At 39.1% G+C, this 14,078-nt stretch overlaps 1 protein-coding gene across 6 annotated transcripts in view; it reads right to left on the minus strand.

Annotated features, from left to right (window-relative positions):
* The window catches only part of cfap46 (cilia and flagella associated protein 46), a 74,038-nt gene that overhangs the window by 31,290 nt on the left and 28,670 nt on the right, over positions 1 to 14,078 (minus strand). For 5 of the 6 annotated variants that reach the window (XM_082556381.1, XM_082556380.1, XM_082556378.1 and 2 more), the window contains 16 exons: positions 12,960 to 13,091; positions 12,656 to 12,818; positions 11,470 to 11,542; positions 10,624 to 10,759; positions 10,362 to 10,545; positions 9,913 to 10,066; positions 8,364 to 8,587; positions 8,126 to 8,248; positions 7,108 to 7,269; positions 6,505 to 6,653; positions 5,043 to 5,141; positions 4,907 to 4,967; positions 4,229 to 4,348; positions 2,178 to 2,378; positions 1,984 to 2,090; positions 1,117 to 1,299 (listed from right to left, as the gene is read on the minus strand). In XM_082556381.1, the coding sequence (XP_082412507.1) occupies positions 1,117 to 1,299; positions 1,984 to 2,090; positions 2,178 to 2,378; positions 4,229 to 4,348; positions 4,907 to 4,967; positions 5,043 to 5,141; positions 6,505 to 6,653; positions 7,108 to 7,269; positions 8,126 to 8,248; positions 8,364 to 8,587; positions 9,913 to 10,066; positions 10,362 to 10,545; positions 10,624 to 10,759; positions 11,470 to 11,542; positions 12,656 to 12,818; positions 12,960 to 13,091 (2,271 nt within the window). The remainder of the gene's footprint in view (positions 1 to 1,116; positions 1,300 to 1,983; positions 2,091 to 2,177; positions 2,379 to 4,228; positions 4,349 to 4,906; positions 4,968 to 5,042; positions 5,142 to 6,504; positions 6,654 to 7,107; positions 7,270 to 8,125; positions 8,249 to 8,363; positions 8,588 to 9,912; positions 10,067 to 10,361; positions 10,546 to 10,623; positions 10,760 to 11,469; positions 11,543 to 12,655; positions 12,819 to 12,959; positions 13,092 to 14,078) is intronic. The other variant, XM_082556379.1, reaches the window with a different exon arrangement.

Raw genomic sequence — 14,078 nt, forward strand, 5'->3', positions numbered from 1 at the left:
ACATCCTCCCACTCGGTAATGAGTCTAACTCTGTGTGGGATCACACTTGCAGCTCCTGAAGGGCTTCTTAAATAAAACAAATTCGGGTGTATGCTTTTTTCAACATAAACTTTAACTACCAATCAGCAGCTGCAGCATTGTACACTCTAATGGATGGAAAATGCACCTACAGTTAGAGCATTTCATTTGTTGAATAAAGACAGTTTTTGTTTAGCCTCTGTTTGTTGGTTTGTATTTAATACTTGGATGAAAATACTTGGATGAAGTCAGTGACTGAAGTCTAGAACCCACAAGCATTACTTGAATTAAAGCTGAAAGTCCCCATTTCAATCACATCTTTGTAGTTTGATTTAAAATACACTGCAGCAGTGTACAGAGGCAAAACTACAAAAAATGGTCCAACAATAATGGGCCTCACGTGATTCCATTTTATGATACACTTCTTATGATTATTTTCTTCTTTATTGTTTGTTATTCTTATAACCTTCAAAACTATAAATATTTTTTATCAAAAATTTAAAACATTAAAGTCCATCCATCCACTTATCAGGGTCGTGGAGGGGGGGAGCTGGAGCCTATCCCAGTTATTACAGGGCAAGAGGTAAGGTACACCCTGGACAAGTCACCAGTCTGTCATAGGGCTGAAATTCACATAGGCAATTTTGAATCATCACTTAACCACATGTCTTTGGACATGTAGGAAGAAGCTAGAGTACCCAGAGAAAACATGCAAACTCCAAATCAGACCTGATGGTGGAGCTGAACTCAGAACCTTCTTGATTGTTAGTCACAGTGCTAACGATTACACCACTGTACTGCATTGTCACCACCAAATTCTTTTCTTTTGTTTTGGATTTTTAGAAAGACAAAGTTTTGAACAGTACCCAAGTAGAAAACTATTTGAGTGTGCGCAGGGAGAGAGTGTACCAGCTGGATTTGGGCAAAAGTTTGTCTGTGTGAGAAAACAAGACTGAATGAAAACAAGCACGGGGAAACAGAGTTACACTTTAATTTGCTGTAGTGAAAACTGCACTTCCATACTGCACATAGCATGGTTTAAAACTGTTCCAATTTTAAATACTGTTCAATTTAGGCCTGGTGTAACTGTTGACTAACCTCAAACCATGCGCACATTCTCCATGTGCCTCTGCTGCCTGTTGTCTATAGCCGAGTTTAGTAAAGCCACTGGCGCTCTCTCTGAGTGTATCACAGGCAGTCATTAGCCTCTGGAAAGCCTCAGTGTGGAGTGTCTCCATAGGTTCCCCACTACCAATGGCACGTATACATTCCAAGGCTCCTCTGAAAAGCAACACATCACACTGAGTTAGATAAAGATTACATCAAATACATAATTGATGTAGACATTGCTACATAATCAGTGTTGTCAGTTTCTTTAAACATTTATAACATAATTTGAAACAGATGTTCAAATGAATTACACTGAATGCACATCATGTAAAGCAACTAGAATAGTTTCCAACATGCAAAGTAGATCTTATTTCTTAAAGTTTAAGCCAAAGTCTGTAGTGAAGGCACATTGCGACATTCTGTAAATGGCTTAAACAGTACTTAAAAATACAATATATATTATACAGCTAAATAAACCTTAGACTTAAAACAATACAATAGTTGTTTGGGACAAAGCATCAGTGTGTTCCAGATATATCTGCAAATGGTAGATAAATGGTAAATAAACTGTTAATTATATAGTGCTTTTCTACTCTGAGTACTCAAATCACTTCTTTAATGCTTAGCACTATTCAAAGCTGTATAAGATATTTATAAAAATATTCAACTGTGGTTAAATATAAAATTGATCTAAAATATTCATTGAGTGTGAGTGTTTCATTTTCACTTAAGATCAAAAGTAAAGTTCAGAAATGAAAACAAATCTTAAGAAAACAACAAACATTTATAATATAGTCAGCTTAACTAAGAAAAACCAAACACTATTAACATCTAAGTAGAAAGCTTCATGTTTACCTCATCTCTAATGAGGTGATCAAGAATGTGAGCGCTGGGGCTTGGTTTACCCGCTGCTCAAGTACTAGCTTCAGAGCTCTACAGCCTTGTTTTATAGTCTGATCAACCTATAAAAGAAAAAAAAAAGCCTTGAGGGAAAATTTCTACAAACACAACACTGTGCAAAGACTTATCAGAAGGTTGTAATTCGATACCTTTGTTTGAAAATCGTTGTCTCTCTGGCCTACCACAGCTGTGACTTTGGTAAGGGTAAGCTGGTACCAGAAGTCCTCATCCCCACCCAGGGTTTGGGCTTTGTCCAGCAGAGTCAGAGCCTGGGCATAGTTCTGCTCTTTACAAGCCAAACTGGCCAGATAGATCAAACTTCTTGATATAACACTTTGGTCTCCAAGCACCTCAACAGAAACAGTTTGAATCAGAAATTAAATCAATTATATAAGAGTCAAAGCAACCAAATGCAATTTGGCTCTGAAGTAATTCTAGTCTAGACATCATCATAATTTTTGTAATTCAGTTTGTATAGTGTTAAAGACCACATATCATTTCCAAACTGTAATCAGAATACATCTTTCTGCAGCAAATTTCAGTAATCTTATTACGTGTTACACAATTAAGATGATACTTGAATTGCAACATAGCACAGGCTCCAGTGGCGCAATCGGTTAGCGCGCGGTACTTATATGACAGTACGCTGTAGAGCAATGCCGAGGTTGTGAGTTCGAGCCTCACCTGGAGCACCCTTTTAAATTCCTGTTGTCAACCATACAAAGCAACAGAGGGTGAAGTAGAGAGATGATAGCACCGGAAAAAAGAAGAAGTGAAAGATCCTAAGCCTTTAGTTAACATGCAGCGACCAGGCAAGGCGGAATTAGAAGATGATGGAGCCACCAGGGAAGAGGAAGGACGACATGCTGAGGGTTAGTGTGACAGACAAAGATGCCAGGGATAGGGTGAGATTGAGTCCACTGTAGTGACTCCTAAATTGAGCAACTCAAAGAAGTAGAACATTCACGTTGCCATCAGCTGCCTTCAGTTTCTGAGGCAAGAGGGGAAAAACAGTGAAGCAGTCTATAACTATAACTATGAGGGGACAAATATCTAATGATAAAGTTAGAAGCCCACTGCTTCTAACAAGGGATCGACTCTTTCAAAGACAGGATTAAAAGATAGAGGCAGCAGTGAAGAATCCCGGTCGATGTGATATTAGAGATAAATGTCAGGCAGCCAAAGGTAATGTACAACAGGCCATAACCAGGTGTTACAGTGGGATTTAGAAGGTTGGGGAAACCTAATGTCCAAACCTAAAATCACTTTGAAATAAAACTTGTGAAAATATGTATCGTGAGCTCCAGTAAATTTGTCTTCTTTGAGTTATCAGTTGATCTTTACTGCTGCTGCTCTAAACATTAGAGATGCAGCAGTTTTTTAACTGAATTTAACAAAATAAAAGGAGACAGAGCTGTTTAAACTGATGACTGCTACTCTTGATGTAACCCAACACTGACCATGAACACCACAGTCTGCCCTGCACTAGTCCAGCATAGTGCATTACTGTGAACTTCATCAGAAGATTGAAAACTATCCAGTTTAGCCTGCACTCATCTGCCAAGCATTCTTATGCAACCTCTAACTAATACAAACTATTATACTTTAATTGGGTTTTCAAGTCTTTCACAATGAGAAAAAACATAACCTCTGAAGATGAAAATCTGTGATCAGCGAATTTTTTAAACTTATATATAACTTATTATTAAAAGCTATTATTAAATGCTTCAGCATTGTTCCAGATTGCTGTGGCCCATGCTAACCCCTGGCAGTACAGCAGAATTGCTGCGTCAATATCATTTTTCTGTGAAGTGTTATTTAGCCTGGTTTCCAAAAACACTGCTATCAACTTCAATACTAAAAGAAAATCCTCTCTATGTCCTCCTTAGTAGTTTATGGATTTGTGCCAGCATGTTAGCATGTAGCCTGTAGTTTTATTGTTGTGCCAGTGCATATTAGGCTATGCTGCAGGGTAATGGGTAGTGAAATACTTTACTTAGAATATCCTGGATGTAAAGTAACTTCATAGCTTGAATACTGTGTCTCGTGTTAGTTGAGGGTATTTTCTTGTCATAGTTGAGTCTATTAGAATAAATGTTCTTTCTGATAGTGGCGACAAAGAGTAGATCAGCAATATGTTTGTTAGAATGATAAATAAAGCTTAGGGTAATATTTTCAAATATTTCCTTCCTAACCTTACCATAGACACCATGTGGGCCTCAGCCAGGAGTTGTCTGGCTGACTCATAGAGTCCCACACTGAGGCAAACCTCAGCTTTGTCCAGCCAAATGTCCGGCGCACTCTCACCCATCTCTCCTTTCTGCCAAAGTATTCACCAAAGTATAAGACGATAACCTTTTTTTTAATAAACTGAATCAAACTCTTTCTCAAGCTTTCAGTTGACAACATGTTGCATACACATGAGATATCAAGAAGAAAATTACACATTACACATAGCACATCAAGTGTATGTGTAATATTTAATGTGGATGTAACATTACGTAACTAAATGTATGTAACATGTAAAAATCATTACATGTCCTGCTGGGATCAGAGTCTTATAGTGTTTATCAGCTGTGATTACATAATCAACATTATTAACAAGCTGAGATTATAGAGAATAACAGAGTTGGAAGAATGGGAAAAAAGTGATAACTATTTATAATTCTAGCCACAAAAATCATCATCTTAAACATCCAATATTAATCTGCCATAACTCTGTGCTATATTATAAAAGTACTAATTTAAATACCACAACTACTGGGGCTGTTGTCAATCATCCTCTGAGAAGCAATACAATGAATGCTAATTAAAGTATAATTTCTTTAACATGTAAACCATAAGCACAGATGCATCTGTTTTGTGAGAAGAAGCTGACCTGGTTGCGAGCTTTGCGGAGGCTGCTCCTCTCCTGTGAAAGCACTACGGCTCTGCGGCACCTGCAGTCATGAATATGATATCATAGGTTATTAAAGATGCACAAACATTAAATCTTTATAGCCCAGTTCACGTACCCCATTTGTTCTCGTTCTGGGACTGCACTCAGAGGCAGAAGCTTCTTCTGATATGGTGAGTGTGCCTCCAAACCCAGCTCAACACAGGTTCTGGCAATTCTAATAAGGTGAAAACAGGAAGAGGAACATGACATTCAATGATGGAGTAACTTATGGGACCGCAGGCTGACACTCCTCAGTCAGTCAGTTAAGTCAAGTAATTATTTTACTCTGGGACACAATTTAAATGAGATGAAACGTGTGCTGGAAACAGCCACACTTACTGTATACAAAACTGACATAATATTTATTAATATTTGGAAACAGTAAGTATTCACTGATTGAGCCACACACAATTTTATCACTGCGTATCTTCAAGCTATGATCCAAAAGTTTTGGGAACAAGCCTAATAGGTAAAATGAAAACGCTCACCGGATTTAAATTTATCCAGTTTTTCATTCAAGATCTCTCAGTAGAAGTCTGTCGTGAGTGAAGAAAAGTGGGGAAAGTGGAAAACTTGGCAAGCAGGAAATGAACAAAAAACTGTGTGTATTTGCTTTTTAAGAAGATGATAAAATTTATAAGAGAAACTGATATTTATTATATTGAATTTCTTTCTCACTGGAGAAACTGCTCCACAGTGATAGTGGTCAGAATGGGCCTTTTGAGAAGTCATCTGAAAACAAAAACTGCACTGGAAGCCTTTTCAACAAATCTCATCAGATTTTAGCAGGAGATTTATTGACCAGTTCCCTGAACTTTTCAATCACACCTTGTACCTTAACAGTGATACAAGTGGTTAGAGAAGGTGGCGTGCAGCGCTTTTAAACATAGATCAGGATAAAGTAAGCTCCCCTGTAGCTGAGTCCATCCTACATGTTCTGACCCAATCAATTCTGTTTCATGAGCCCTGAGACATCACACAGCGCCTCCTTTAGCCATAAAGCTTAATACAAATTTTTTAAAATATATAGCATTACCTGAATACCTGTAAACTGACAGAATGTTGAAAAATTGATAGGCACACTAAACATGATGTAAATCGTAGCTTTATAGATAAAGTCAAAGGTTTATTTATTCAAATATTTAATTATTAGGAAAAAATGCTTGGTGTAAACTTGCTCTATACCAATAAAGTAAATCTGATGCAACCCGATTCCAGTAAACTATCAATTTAATTTGAACAAATGAAATTTGATGTTTTACATTGCACTCATGTAGCAAAAATTCCACGGAAAATTTACATGTTATCCAGTGATTTAAAGTCAGCAATTTGGGCGTAAATATTTTTTGAGTGCAGCTTTTTTTTTTTTTTACCAAGAGAATATTATCTTGTATTTAGTGAATAAAGTTCATCACTGAGCAAGTTATCTGATTTTTGTACCACCCTCTGAACCTCAAACGCTTTAAACAACATTCTTCTCATATACAGTAGGACTACCTAAGACCTGAGTGTGAGGTGTAGGTCACCCTGGTTTTTACCTAAGCCTGTAGAGGTCAGAGAGGCTTGTCATATCCAAAAGCTCATGAGCAATGGTCTCAGCTAGATGCACTGCAGGAAGGGTCAGGTGGCCGAGTGACAGTGAGTTCAGTTCTCTTTCCAGCAGGTTGAGATAAAACAGGCTTTGTTTCTACAGCCAAACACAAAGAGAAACATAAAGGTTTAAAGACTTTCACTAACAAGTATACATCAAGACTTTTCAGTGTTTTATCAGAATAGAAAATGGCTCTTTGCTCCTTTTTCTAACCAATTAGATGAAGTCTTGTTACATATTGCCATCCCACTGAGGCTGTAGATCCATGAATGGATCACAGTACATGTTTCATTTAGAATACCAGGGCTTTATCGTCTTCTGACAGCTTAACTTGATCCCCAAAGATCAATAAGTGTGCTTTCTTGTCAACAAAACTTTGCAGCAACACTGACTTTAAGTTACCGCTTCGCTTTTATATAGCCAAGTCTTTGATTCTATATAGCTGGGAGATACAACCTCTGCTAAATAAAAAGTGAAGTCTGAGACAATACCACAGATGGTACACCTTATAATGCAGAGAGAAATGTATGAGAGAAGTTTGTAGTCTTGCCTGCTTTGTAATGCTGTGAGTGTTGATACAGTGGGGGTTGCTGCTGGTTCTGAATATCTGCCTGGCCTGGTCGGGACAGACAAAGGAGGCCCAGTCCCTCGTGGTGGAAGGAGGTGTCTGATCCAAGACAACAGCTTTAGGTCTTTCATCAGCAGATGTAGGCTGGTCAAACAGATGAGACACAGTACTGACTTTTGTTAGGTTTTGTATTGTTGATTGTCATTTATGCTTAGAAATATTTAACCATATATGCTTAGAGGTGTATAATCAATTGTGTAGTGATAGGATGTGTGATCTTTAGCAGGCTGCAAAGGCTTGGTGTGTATTCCACACTGGAATGCACACCTACATCCTGGGAGCATGGGAAGTGGTCGTACCTTGTCTTATTGTCTTATGGTAGGATAAACGTATCTATATCTGTTTTAGGCTAAGTGCCTTTTGTTTAGATGAACTGTTGGACTTCCAGACCAGCAGGTTTAGGGAAGTCATTTATGGGGTCACACTCTGACCCCACACACACACACACACACACACACACACACACACACACACACACACACACACACACACACACACACACACACTCACAGTATTCTTTGTTCACATGTATACCTATGTAAGATGTTATGTGTTAATGACCCTATGCATATTCATGTAACCACAATAAAAGGAGTGCTATGGGGAACCTGGCTGAGAGTCTGACGGAGGTCAAGTGGTGGAACGACACTTGACTCCAGGCAGGCCTCCCTTATGCATGAGTAACACGAAGAACTTTGCCTACTTGGTGTTCAGTGCTTTTGCTGTGTAATTATATTGTCTTCAACGTTCCAGCGAATAGGTTCAAGCTACAAACCTATCAACTTTTTGTTTTTAACACCGGTGTGCAGTCAACATGTAACTTGTGAAACGTGAAATCAAACAGGCAGAGTGGATGAACATAACTGGCATAACTTTACATTAAGTCAAGTAACTGAGTTAAATTTCAAAGCAAGCAAAGGCACAAATATGAGAAACTTACCTGTTTGGCTTTTTTGTCTTTGCCCTTGTCTTTGCCTTTTTTGGATTCAGCAGAGGCAGGAGGTTGGAGTGCCTCACTCTTTGCCGTCTCCCTGGAAATCTCACACGCTGCTGCCATAGAAACCTGTAGTGAAATACGGTGCACACGTCATGGCACATACTGCACTCAGCTTGAGCCCAATTTGCATCTGAAGCCGCTGTCAAAGTTGTCAAGAGCAGTGGAGTTGAAGATGCACTACCTGCCATATCTGGAGCACAAAAGTGTAGGCTCTGAGCAGGTTAAGTTGGTGCTCAGGCGAAGTCTTGTCCTCCATGATGGCAAGCAGAGTGTGTGCTTGTATCAAGTAGTCCAGACGACGCACTTCCTTTAGACCGGACACATTTTGTGTAAATGACAACCCCTGGACTCCGAGCACGTACTCACTTTTCACAGGGCCCAAATCCCTCTCTACAGATTCATCCTCTGGAGAAAAAAGAGACATAAAAGATGTTAAACGAGAAACATATCTAGGATAATCTATCAGAATGACTGAAACACAGTTACAACTTAAGAGAATAATAAAGAGGTTTTATTGAAGAGGGCAGTTTATCTCTGAGGGAATATTAATGGTACTCACAGCAGGAGGCTATAAAGACTTCTTACAACTCTCTTTAAAGCGGTGCTATCTTATTCTCAGTGGGTACCTGTTAGGTATTTTAGTACCATGGTAGCATTTACTGGATATTGTTTTATAGTGACATTATGCAGGAAAACTCTGTCATTCAATAAGGCCCCTTTGTTTCAGTGTTTTTCTCTTTGACCCAAGAATTGATGTGTGAGAATCACAGGCTGGTACAAGGTTGAAATACCACAGAGATCACTCCCTCAGCTACATTAGTTTCTTAATCTTTTAGACGCCTGTTGAAGGCCAAATGGTTTGTTTCAGATTTCACTAATGAAAGAACTCTTTATTTTGTGCCTTGAAAATATGTCGCTGAGATAATCACAATTGTAGCTGAACTGATAAACTACACAAAGGATGCTTCTTCACCCAAGGGCAGGAAGACGCTCCCTTATCTTGGTCTGTACTGGTTTAAACTGATAATCTGCTGTCTCATCAATTTTACCCTCTATATAAACTGTTGTACTTGTGAATAAAGTTGAGTCAATTTGGGAAGACAATCTAAAGCAGTCTCTGTTTTCTTGTTCTCCCAAGCTGCTCCCGAGCTCGTACTAACACGCTGAATGGCATGCTTGAATGTTGCTTGAGAATATATTTGACTGTGTTACAGACTAAGGGACATTCTCTGCTGATAGACGTCCACGCCTCGGAGGAAGTCGATCCACGGATTAGGCCCTGGAAACCGTTTCCTTCAGTACCCACGTGGGATCTTGACAAATCTGTTTCCTCGAGTGGTCAGTTTGTTTTCCTCTGATCCAGTCTGGGTTTTTTTTGTTTTGTTTGCACAGGGGAACACATGACTTTAATGTTGAAGCAATTACACATAAGCAGTGGCAATGCTCATTTTAGGATCAGACTGATCAGATGTTAACCTAACACAGTGTAAAACATCAGGGATGGTTAAAAAAAAAAGCATGCAGACACATGTGCTAATGTGTAATCGCACACATGCAGACTTAATCCAAGTGGAAAAGCACTCCTGAGATGTGAACCTCAGGGGAATTCTCAGAATGTGTTACCTTCCCCCCCAGAGATTTTCAGAGTGCACAGTAGCAGAACTGGCAAAACTAGTCAGTGACACTTGTTTGACATAATACAATGAGCGAGACGAGACAGGGAGTCCTACCTACTCCATCTGCCTTCCCAGGTTCCATGTGTAGGAGGATATCTATTACCCATTGAACCTGAAGTTTGGCATCCTCTTTGGGGAAGTTGTGATTGTACAGCCACTGTCCAAAACTTAACAGAATGCTGACTTTCTGCCATTTAGTCTCTGCGCTCTGTTCAGAGATGACATTAAAAACACAAAAGTTAAAAAAAAAATCATAAACATGAAAAATTCAAGCCCGATCATATGGAACTCTTCACACCATATAAAAAGGTATTTGAAGTGGGTCGTAATGGCACGTCAGCACCACATGATGGTACTAAAACCATTGCTACAAATATTGCACTACCTCCATGCACAGTCAAAACACAGGGATTAATATTATGCACTTTATGACAGTTTTTTTTAATATGAAAAGTTTATAAATCATCCGCATGCATTATGTTTTCCATTTCGAGGTATATTACTGTGAGAGAGACGATGGCTTTCTGGTGGCAAGTCAGTTGTTTGGCTACCGTGTCAGCACACAGTGCCACCTGATGCCACATGAACGAATGGCACTGCTCCCCTTCATCTTCTAATTTCTGCATGTCTGGCAGTATGTTCTCTCCCAGCCGTGCTTTCACCAGCACACCATATTTGAGCAGAGACCTGGGTTAACACAACAAAGAGTCAAATGTCTATGTTTTTAAGCTCCTCTCATCTCTTCATGTTCATGATTTCACTCACAACCGGTGTCTACTGCGAGGCATGTCTCTCATAGCTTTGGCCAGCAGCTGCAGGGCGCTTTCAAAGTCTTCCTCATCGATGTAGATTTGGAGCAACAAACGGTAAATAGCTGCTCTCAGGGTTAGGACCTCTTCATCTTTCAAAGACGCAAATATACAGACACAGAAACATATAGAGTTTAAATGTTCGCCTCTAATGGAAAAGCAAACAAGTGTGTGTTCACCATTTTGTTATCAATTTGTTATCGGTAGCCAGCAAAAGCCACTAATGCTAACATAGCATGCATGTATTTAGACTGTGGGAGGAAAGCAAAGCATCCAGAAAAAAAACACAGCCAAGCACAGGAAAACAGAGGTTTGAACCCAGAGCCAAACCATACCACCAATATACAAAACAGATACAGAATAAAACTCATTGCAGTTTTGGGAGAAAGTTCTATATGTGTTTCATTTAAATACATGGAGTGGACTGGTATTTATCTATTTATTAACACTGGATCTCAAAGCACTGTAAACTCAGCTGGACAGTAGGAAGAAGCCAAAGTACGGATGTACAGGGAGAAGATGCAAACTTCACACAGAAAGGCTCCAGCCAGGGTATGAACCTGAATCTGTGAGGCGAGACAGTAAACCACTGCACTACTGTGCATCACCGTCATGAGGACAACCAAGAGTAATTATGATTTATGATTTTATGACTTTCACTGCTTGGGAATTCACAGGTATGTTATTGTCCATCAAAAAGGAGCACATAGCTATACTGAGGTCAAATAATTAGCTGTAGGGTACATTTGTGTAGATTGTATCAAAGTATGTATTATATTTTGAGGCTCTTTTTGGTGCTTACTTGTTGCTCTGTGTTTTGATCTCCTTAGAGGCTGTGCTGCCAAGGTCAGCGGCCTTTTCACTTTGCTCTGCTGCTGAAATACAACAGGAAAAGGATTAATGCTTTATTTTAACTCTCTTGGGAAATCGAGCATTTGCCGTAGGTAGTCGGTCATAGTTAGAGCTCACTGATAACACATAGGAGCAAAGGCTGTGTGACCTTTCCTTATATATATCCCTGTCTCAATATCTGTAAATTCTCTTCCAGACTCACTGGTTAGCAATTTGGGAATACTATACAAAAAAAGTCCATCATCTGTATATAAGCTAGATCATGTTTACACCCACTTACAACATGTTGCTTAAGAACAGTGTTGAGAAGAGAAGAGCACGACAGATAAACATCATTCTGAATTCTCACATAAGTGCTCTTTAATTATAGATTTTGCAGTTGAACTGCTGTTTATCCCCGTGGCTGGATTGCTGTTCACAGGCAGAGATGGGCAGATGTTTTGCACAATTGCCACACCCACAAGCTTTTCCCCTTTAGGACCAAAAGAAAAAAAAAACTGCACTGATTTTCAGAGGATGTTAAGACACCTTAGTCACCTTGATAGCAACAAAAATCAAGCGTTCAAAAAGATATAATTAAAAAATGGCATGAAAGAAATAGAGATTTTTTTTATTTTTAATGCTTTGCTCATTAGTGGCTCTTTTTGTTGTTGACTTTTTAGGCTGACGTTTTGTCTTTTCGGCTGTTGTTATAGCAGAAAATGTTATAAATGATCCGGGAGAGGCTGTCTGTCTGTGTCTAAACCATTTCCCATAACATGGAGGCTCAGTGTCTGTTTTCGTTACTGCTGAGCTCTGTGTTAGTGCTGTACCACCACATTGTTAAACATCACAGAAATCTAGCATTGTAGTTGTGGAAAAAATATCTTCCCACATATGTATTTTGGCCAGGTGCAGACAAAGAACAGTAGGGAATACCTGCAGTCTGGAGATTGTCTACATATGGGAAATACTTCTATGTTAAGATATTTAATTTATATGTGCAATGTATCTATTTCTACTAAAGCTGGATAACGAATTATTTTGATTTACGTAGATATGGAGGGTCATCTATGTAAAATTCTTGCTCTGAATCGTTGGATAAATTGATATGGATGAATATGAGAATAGCTCATTAAATAACAAACGATTTATACATTTTCTTGTTTAGTGGTATGAACCAGGGCATTCAGGATCATCTTTAGGTTCTCCCGGAGCTGCTGCCTTTCCTCAGTGCTCCCTGTCAGAGGTAGACAAGTATTCCAGTAATGCCCGGCAGCAGTGACACACAATGTTGGACTGACAGCTTTCTCTGCGAAACTATGGACGAGAGAAAGGAGAACTCTGATTTAAGGGCAGAAATTTAAAATGCCTGAAAGTGCAGACTTAGAGACTAAAAAAAAACAAAAACATTTTCAGCCTAAAGCATTAATCAATAAATCAGTTTACTCTAAACAGTACCTGACACTTGACAGGAGCACTTCCATTGCCTCCCTATAAGAGTGTAGATCTCCCCTGGACTCATGGACTAAGCTCAAACCTCTCAGGCAGGTTGCGATGCTCAGCATTTCATTCACTGCAGTTGGGCCATACCTACACATGTGAGATCATCTATCAGGCATTATCAATCAACAAACCAAACTGTAAAAGTGAAATATGTTAGCAACCTATGGGCTGAACATGTTTGCTAGGTTAATTGGTAATTCTAAATTGGCTGTCGGTGTTGAGTGTGAATGGTTGTCTGTCTTTAAGTGTTATTCCTGCGAGAGGTTGGAGACCTGTCAAGGGTGTGAAGTAGCTGTTAGGTGGACAGCATTTACCCGCTATTTGTGTGAATGTACCTGATCAGAAAGTGGCTGCACACAGTAAGCAGATTTGGTGTTGTAGCTTTAACGCTAGTGAATGCACTCACATAGACAGCCAAACAAGAACGCCTGGGTGAGTGAAGAGCACTGGAAAACTAAACTGACAAACATATCTCACAGTCTGTTAAACCTAATAACTTAGAGGAGAAATAAGAGAACATTTTGCAGTATCTGTCAGTCCTGAAGGCCTGAATTTCTATTGAAAAAAACAAAAATAAAACAAACAAACCCCAAGACATGTTTTTTTGACTTTTTATAACTTGCTATATTTGTGTATAGTTTTGATTCAAAAACGAACTAAATGCTGTGCAAAAAGACTTTTTTAGACTAATTTGTGTAACTGTAACTTTAAGATCTTCACAGTACAGAACTGCATCTCTACATGTAACAGATATTAGACATTTAAAAACCGTACTGTCTATTTGAATAACGAATCATTAAGGGTGGCAATCATAAGTGGTGCGCCCTCTGTTGGAATCAAACACTCATTTAAGTTAGTCACCTTAAGATTCATTAATACAGTTTTCTTTTTTTTTCAGAGGCAGGATTCACATGGTTCACAGGCTGGTTCTGGCCCTCAGGCCATACTCTGCCCATGTAAGCTCTAGGTGAAATACTGGTAACACAGAACAAAAATATATGAGAATATCTCAATCAAACGAGATCAAACTTGGCACCGGACTTACTCGGGACGAAAGCAATACATCTGCCAAAT

Source organism: Aulonocara stuartgranti (assembly GCF_965226115.1).
Source record: "Aulonocara stuartgranti genome assembly, chromosome: 13".
Lineage (NCBI taxonomy): Eukaryota > Metazoa > Chordata > Actinopteri > Cichliformes > Cichlidae > Aulonocara > Aulonocara stuartgranti.